At 31.3% G+C, this 8873-nt stretch overlaps 1 protein-coding gene across 1 annotated transcript; it reads left to right on the top strand.

Moving 5' to 3' along the window:
* On the top strand, positions 4198–8741 carry LOC107623065 (chorismate mutase 1, chloroplastic). Its single transcript, XM_016325207.2, has 6 exons — positions 4198–4546; positions 4952–5177; positions 5403–5489; positions 7248–7391; positions 7880–7972; positions 8299–8741. The coding sequence occupies exons 1-6, from the start codon at positions 4362–4364 to the stop codon at positions 8533–8535; spliced, it is 972 nt and encodes a 323-aa protein (XP_016180693.1). The 5' UTR covers positions 4198–4361; the 3' UTR covers positions 8536–8741.

The raw sequence follows: 8873 nt of genomic DNA, 5'->3' as shown, positions 1-8873 counted from the left end.
TAGGAGGGGTACCTTAGCCTTGAACAGGTGAAGCCATATACAGTCTCTGTAATTGCTTCTGGTCGAAGGAGCTAGTGGAGGTGACGAAGATGTGTAGAGAGATGAAGAGGATGGTGCCGAAGATATTGGAGGTGGAGTTTGATCCGAAGGGAGGGTCGGGGATAGTGGAGGGCGCGATGAGGGTCTATGCGAAAAAGAAGGAGAGTGTGGTGGAGGTGTTGCAAGCGATGCAGGGAATAGAGGCAGCGATGAAGAGATTTTTCTTCGGTTACAAGCAGGTTGTGGCGGCGGTGATGGGGAGTGCGGAGGCTGGCAGGAACCGAGTTTTTAAAATTAATTATTAATATAAATTAATGTGATTTTGTTTAGTTTTTGGCTGATAACCTCTTGGTTCCATATACTTTTCCAAAATAAATTGAATTGAAACTGAGTATTAAAGATGCTAAACCAAATTAGACAAATTGAGTAGTTGGCTCACTACTCACTCACATAAACACCTCAACAACGTAACAATTCAACATAACTTCTATAATTTTTTTTCAATAATAACATAATAATATATTGAAAAAAAAATACTACAACAATAAAACATATTTCTATTCTTTATTAATTTTTCAAATAGAAAAAAAAAGTGAAAACTCTCAATCTAAACTCATTTCTCGTATACTTTACTTGAATAATATCATTATATTTAATGTCTATTTATAGACTTAAATATGCTAATTTTCTTATTCACAAATTATTTCTAATCAACTCCAACTAATATCTCTATAAGATTGTAACATAACAAGTTGGTAACTTATTTTACTACTTGATAAACATGCTAACATATGATGATATAATTGTGATAAATTTTAATCACAAACTTTAACCCTTTTTTTTTTGTAATTTGACTAATTTTGATTTGTCAAGTTATACAACTTTTCTTCTATAATCTTCTTGTTTTTATCAATATTGATAAATTCAATTTGCACTTTTTTTTTTATCAAAGATAGGGAAATTCGAACTCGCGACCTCTTAGGTGAGTATGAAAAAATTCTGCCATTTGAACTATAACTCATTGGCAATTTGCACTTCTCTTAAACACTTAGAAATGAATTGTTATATTAAAACTTTTATAATCTTTTAATAACTTAATGATTATGATTAATAATCTTAGGTTAATTTCCAACAAAATACCACATACTAAAAAAACCTATTTATCAATCATTTTATCTTCCCTAAAAAGATTAATTGTTATTATCCGTAGCTAATCAATTCCATGATGTTAACTATGTTGAGATTTTTCTCAAATATTTTATCGATTTTCTTACACATTTAAACATTTTTGTCAATCAAATCCAATCAAATTAGTTCAAATTCAACAAAAATCACTTATATAACGTGTGTGCAAATTATATATTTCTTCTTCTTCGCACATTTTTACCTTATTATCATTCTTTTATTGTTATCGTTGTTATTGTGTTTTTTTTTTTTATTTTTTTTCTTTCTCTTTCTCCTGATAATTATTGTAATATTTTTTATTTCTTTTTTTTATTTGATTTTTTTATTTTTTTATTTTTTATTTTTATTTTTATTAAGAGGGTAAAATATACAAAAAATTTGAAAAAATAAAACAAAAAAAAATATGTGTTGATTGTGAAGAAGAAGATGACGAGGAGAGAGTGTTTTAAATTGTGCATAATTTATTAAAAAAATAACATTGAAATTTTTTAACTATAACACTTAAAATTTTTTAATTATGTCAAAAGTTCTTGTCAAAATGGTGAAACCAAAACTTTCTAATTGTAACATAGGGAGTTTTTTAATTTTGATATCAAAATTTCTTAAATGCGACACGTTATTAAAGAGAGTAAAACAAGAAGAATTATGAGAAGGTAAAAGAAGAAAAAGAAGCAGAAGAAGAAGAAAAATTTGAATTGTGTAAAATTTATTAGAAAAATAATATCAAAATTTTTTAATCGTGACGCAGAAAGTTTTTTAATTTTAGTATCAAAATTTTTTAACTATGACACAAAATTTTAATTAATTTGTATTATCATTGAACTCATATATAAGAGGTATATCCATTCTTGTGTTATTAGTAATAAATTTATGTATTTTTTTTCCAAAACATATTTGAATATATTTTGTTAGTCGAGTGAATTAAGATTTTAAATTTATGGTCTTTTAAGGTTTTTGTGTCATTTACAAAAATTTTGGTGTTATTTTTAACAGATTTATTGTGTCATTAACTAAAATTCTTGTGTCGTTTTTATAATCGTTAAGTTAATTTTATGATATTAAACTAAAGAAGAAGAAATCAAACGGAAAAAAAAAAAAAGAAGGGAGAGGAAGAGGAGAAAGAAGAAGAAGGAGTAGGAGAAAGAGGAGGAAGTGAAAGAGATGGTGACCAGGATAATGAAGGTGAAGGAAGAGAAGGAAAAGGAAGAAGAATGAGAATGAAAACGAGAACGAAAACTTAATAAATGCGCATATATAAATTTGACTTAGTTAACCTTAATTGAAAAAAGGTTTGGTTATTTAACATTCTTGATATTTTATATCGACAAAATAAAATATTACTATATTCAGTTATAAAGATTATTTTTGTTCATATATGCATAATATTTACCGTTGAACATGTTACTTATAATTAAGATATCAACTCTGCTAGATAACCAATTAGAGATACAACCAATGGTAGTTAATTAGTGAAAAAAAAAAGAGTCTATTAACCAAAAAAATAGTACTCCAACTTAAGAATAGTCGTAATTTCACTTTCATTCCCCTTTACAGTAAATAAAAAAAATAAAAAATGAAAAGAAACATCCAAAACGTAACAAAAAGAAACATCCAAAATCATTATAAAATGATTATCCAAAATTCTTTCAATTATGGTAAGAAGAACGCAACACTTTCGAATATAGGAACATCTAAAACCTAACAAAAGAGATATTCAAAATCATTTTAAAAAATCCAAAACTTAACAAAACGAGATATCTAAAATTATTGAAAAATATCTGAAAATTAAGAAAAAAAAATATTTTAAACTTTTATAAAAAATTATCCAAAGCCTAAAAAGAAAAAACATCCAAAACATATAACAAAAATACATCTGAAGCCAAAGAAAAAGAAACATTTAAAACTAATAAAAAGAATCATTCAAAACTTAGAAGAAGAAAAAGAAGGGCAGTGCACGATGAGGCGACATGAGATGGGCGCAGAGATGATGGCTCCGCGACATGCAAGTATAGATGAGAAGGAATAGTTTGCGAAGGTTTAGAGGAGAGGACACAACACTCTGGTATGAAGCGTTTGAAAGAGAGTATGCGAGAGTGTAGCGACGTGATGACCAGTGAAAAACCATCAGAGAACGATGGTGTGAATAGTGAGAAAAACCCAGTATCACGGCAGAGAAAAAAAAAAAGAGGAGCGTCACCGCATTATAAATTGTAGTAGCAAGGTGCTTACTTTTTGAAGGCAAAATTAATTTTTAAAAATTTTAAAATTAAATTTTTAGAAAGTTAGTTGAGTTAGGTATACATTAAATTAGTTATCTATATTTTGATTATCTTCTCTTAAGATATGTGTTATCTAAAATAGTAATTAATTTTCTATTAATTTGTTAACACATTAATAAGTAAGATAGTTGGTTCAAATTTTTAAAAGTTTTTTATATTTAAATTTAGAAATGAATCTTCAACAAACCTTCTGACGTGGATAACATGTGTTACCATGGGATACATATAGAAGAAAATTTTTTTCTTACCACTTAATTACATTACAAGTTTCCAACACACACTTAACTCATAATTATAAAGAGCGTGTTTAAACTTCAATGATGAGTTATGAGTGTTTATACATAGGGAAATTCTTTGATACCTATGATTTTTTTTCCTAAATTACTTAAAATTAAAAATAGAAAACGGTGAGATGCATTTTATTAGTTTTAAATTTTATCTAAAATATAGCAATATTTTTTTTTTTAAATTCAGTACAGTAAACTTCACATAAAATTAATAACTGAAAATTATTAAATAAAAATTTAGTCAAATTAATTAAATTATTTAACTTCTTTTTTTCGATAGTCAATTTTACATAAAATTAACTATGTTTAAATTTTTTTATTTTTTTTTTTAACATTTTGAACTAAATTTGGAAATTTGGAATCAGCGTCAGTGTCACTGTCTTGTGGCTGTGGAAGCACCGAAGAACAGTCTCTACGTTCTCTTCTCACCTACCACGCTCAACAACCCACAAAACAAACCCGCAAAGAAGAATAATAAGAAGAATAAGAATAGTAATTTTGTTAATGCTTCTTATTCTTCTTCTTTCTTTGCCAACTTCCCTCCCAAAATTCACTCTTTTTTTGTTCTTCAATGGAGGCCAAGCTTCTTTTGAAAGCTTCAACCACCTTCGCTGCACCTTGTTCTCTCTGTGATCCTTCAAGACCCATTTCTTCTTTTCCTCTCACAACTCCAAGGCCTTCCTTTCCCTTCAACCCCTTTTCAGATTTCTCCCAAAAATGCACCCTTTCTATTCGACCAAATGCCGCTTTCACCGAGTGAGTGCATTCTGAATTTCACTTTTCAATTAAAATATAGACATATGTTGAATTTCCGTTTGTTTTGTTTAATCTGTTTTAGTTTGATGATTTGGTGCTTGTAGTTGCAATTTGTGTTGAATTAACTACTGAATTTTGTTCATGTCTTGTGTTCTTTCCCTTTAAGGTAGAATCAGTGGTGGATAGCATTCTCATAAGATACTATGTTTGCCAACTTAATACCTTCAGTCTTTTAAAATCAATTTCAACAATCATTTCATAAGTTTTGCATAATTCTCCTGTAATTGAATTGAATGCTTCCATCCTTAAAAATTACAAGTGCATAATAGGTCTTTATATGAAGGAGACTATTATTGCTGCTCTTACATCTATATGTAAGGCTCTTAACTTTTACCCTTTTTCCAGATCAATGCCAACAAAGAAAAGGATTGATGAAAGTGAAAACCTGACCCTTGATCATATAAGACATTCATTAATTCGTCAAGAGGATAGTATAATCTTTGGCCTCCTGGAGCGAGCACAATATTGTTACAATGAAGATACATATGACCCTGATGCCTTCTCCATGGATGGATTTCATGGCTCATTAGTGGAATACATGGTCAGGGAAACAGAGAAACTTCATGCCAAGGTATTAACCTAAGCCTGAAGTCATGTCATGAAGATTCGACTAAGTTTTTATGTTGGTTGTCGAAGACCTAACACAACCCTCCTCCTTTATCCGGGCTTGGGACCGGCTATGTACCGCAAGTGTAACATAGACGGAGTTAACCTAAGCCTGAAGTAATGAAATAAAGTTTTTTGATTAAAAAAAAAAGAAGTGAAAATTCTAATTCCTGATTTTATTGCATTGAAGGTAGGCAGATACAAGAGCCCTGATGAACATCCTTTCTTTCCAGATGGCCTACCCGAACCATTGTTACCGCCTTTGCAATATCCTAAGGTAAAGAGCTTGCCTTAACAAATAATCAAGGTAGTTCCCTTAAAATTTCGTTTTGCCACTGAATTGACTCGATCTAGACCTTCTTAAGTGAAGGAGGCACTTTAGAGAATAAAATTCTAAATAATAACCATTTATGGGAAAATTGAGGGATTGCTGGATTAGATTCATGCTTATCCATGATTTGTTATTATGTTACCCCGTATTTTGTGAGTTTTCAATCCATTTGTTTTCTCATCAATGATTGTCAAGTTGAATTTTATTTTCTAGAATACCAAATTCAGTTACAGCACTTTGATCTAAATTCGTTGTATTCAGCAACATTATTGACAAATATAATAAGTCCATCCTTGCTATGCAGAAGCTGGCAGTATTTAGAAGTTTAGAGCAAGGTAGGTCAGGGAATTGGCATTAAAACACTAGTAATGACAGTTTGACACTGCTCGTTTAGGCCTATGGATGGCATTGACAATTATCTTTGTAGATTTTTTCTTTTATTTATTTTTGGTTATCTTTGTAGATTATAAAAGCTGAATTAAAAACTTGGCTTAAAAGTTATAATACATGAGAGGCCAATTTTGAAGTAATAATCCACGAAAGTGTTAAGTGTTGGACCGGAGACCTTTGTGATTAATTTGAAATGATAGTTTTCTCTTTCCTAATATAGTAAATGAGCAGTGCTTCATGGCCAGCAAATATTATCAATTTTAGCCAGCACTTGGCCAGTAATTTGCACACAAGAAACATATAATTTGCACCTATATTTACCAGAATTTGCACACATGAATCAATACAGTTTGCACCCATATTTTTCAGAGTTTGCACACATGAATTAGTAAAATTTACTTGTTAAAGATAATTTAGTATTTGTGCTGGTCAAATGATGACAAAAAATACTATAAATTATTGGCTCCCAAGAATTTCTCATGGTAAATTGGAAGTTGGTGTTTTATGAAAAGGAAACGTTGGATACCAAGTTAGGGAATTTAACTGTCTTAAGTCCATTATCCAAAATGATGGAAAAATAGGTGATGTGACCCATGGGAAATGGATGATATGAATCAGTGTTTTGGATGTTGTTTGTGATAGAGAAGTGTCACTCAAGCTTTTTAGAAAATTGTGCAGAACAATAAGACGTTTGCATAACGATATGAGAATGTTGTGCTGGGCGAGGGACCACATCAAACAAATATGTTTAGAAATTCATGCATTAGAGAGAAAGTTGGTTATATGAGGAGGAGACTCAGAGCATCAGTATTCAGTAAGAATAGTAGATCAAATTGAGAATAACTCATTTTTTAAAGGTAGAGAGAGAAAGACTTGTTTATACTAGGTATGGTTTATACTAGGACATAATAAAATCAATTCATTTACTTCATTGGCTACATGGTGAGAAAATGATTTGTCATTGTTGTGTGACTAATTGGCTTCCAAATAGGGGGATGCCTTTTCTATGGTAGTATTTATTATCTTATCATTTCAACCAAAAACATTGAACACAGTAACGATGAACAGTAAGTTTGAGAGTGAAAGGATCTAGCTTAATTTCAAACAAGTTAGTCCTCTCATTTAAAATTTCTTTCGCTTGAGAACATGCTCATATTCATTTACCAGTTTAATTAGATGATAAGATATTTCTTGGAGTTCTTCCATTTTGGTAAATCTTTTGATTGCTTCCTTACTAAGTTTTTGCTGTAATTTATTAATGGGTATTGTGCTTATTGCTTCATGTTCACTTAACTTGCCTGTATACATGACTAGGTATTGCATCCTATTGCTGATTCTATCAATATAAACGATCAAGTCTGGAGTGTATACTTCAGAGTTCTTATCCCGCAACTAGTAAAAGAAGGTGATGATGGTAATTGTGGATCCACTGCTGTTTGCGACACAATGTGCTTGCAGGTACACATTGTAGCTTTGAATTGATCTGTTTCTCTTTCACCTTTCTCTTTCTTTTTTGTATTTAACTTTTTACATGTTCAATGTGGAGAACAATTGGTTTAATACCGCTGAAACATTTGTATAGTCAGTAGGATTGGTTTTAGTAGGATCTCACCTTTTAAAAGAAATTGTAAAGATACCTACAATATCTCTCTCCACAAGATGGCTCCTCAAACCATATAATTTTTGGATTAGGCATGCATGCATGCCTACCTAAGTACTTCTGCTAAGTTTCATATCAGACTTTCTAAATTTTCATATATACAATCGGGAGATTGTTTAGCGAAAATCATTCCCCTCACAATAGTTAGGTGACATACAATCTGTTGCAAACTGGTACTTCTGTCATTCCTTATTTTAGAGAGTTCAGAAATTTCTCTCCCTCTAAATGGGATTGTTCACAATTCTGATTCTTATTGCTCAGAACTGTCTTTTTCTTGTGTCTCTAGGCGCTTTCAAAGAGGATTCATTATGGCAAATTTGTAGCCGAGGCTAAATTTCAAGCTGCCCCGGATGAATATAAAGCTGCCATTATTGCACAGGTAATACTTGTCAAAGGGCTGGACTTTGATGCGATTCGTGTTATCTTTCTTCTTTCTTATCAGTGGTATACATGTTTTCAACTGCCAACATTGTGACCTCTAGGTCTGCCAACATTTCAAATAGTGCAGAGTTCCTTTGGTTTTCTTGCATATTGTGAACCAATTCTATCACTGCCATAAAGTGAAGTTCATCATCGTATATAAATCGATTTTTTTAGTGGTAGATGATGCCAATTTTGTTGGACATGCTTAGCTGTTTTAACCATTTTTATACTAACTGGATTTTTCACGGAATGAAATTTGATGTTGTTGTGGTTACTTTGCAGGACAAGGACAAGTTGATGGAATTGCTAACGTATCCCGAAGTCGAAGAGGCAATTAAAAGGAGAGTGGAGATGAAGGCCAAGACTTATGGTCAGGAAGTAGTTGTAAATATGAAGGAACATAAAACTGAGCCAGTTTACAAGATTAAGCCAAGATTAATTGCTGATCTATATAGTGATTGGATCATGCCATTGACAAAGGAAGTTCAAGTTGCATATTTATTGAGGAAGCTAGATTGAAACATATATAACACCCATCTTTTTATGGATCTTATTATCCAATTAATGGTATGCTTAATTTGGATTGGTTTCTTTTCAATATGACAATATAGTTCTAGCATTTTTAAATTAAAGTGTGAGGAAGTTAGTGGTGTTGTCTTATTCATGGACAACGATTTTCATTATTTTGATATGAGTAAAACGAGTGAGTAGTGAAGTTCTTAGTATCTCATTCTTCAACAATTTCATGCATGAAAGATAGGGATGGCAATACCACCCGAATCCGCGGGTACCCACTCTGTCCCTACCTGCTCGGGACGGGCTCTATACCGGGGCGGGTTTTTAGCAAGACGGGTTCT

This window comes from Arachis ipaensis, chromosome B10, assembly GCF_000816755.2.
Source record: "Arachis ipaensis cultivar K30076 chromosome B10, Araip1.1, whole genome shotgun sequence".
In the NCBI taxonomy this organism is placed as follows: Eukaryota; Viridiplantae; Streptophyta; class Magnoliopsida; order Fabales; family Fabaceae; genus Arachis; species Arachis ipaensis.
This window is presented reverse-complemented; position numbering and strand designations above follow the sequence as displayed.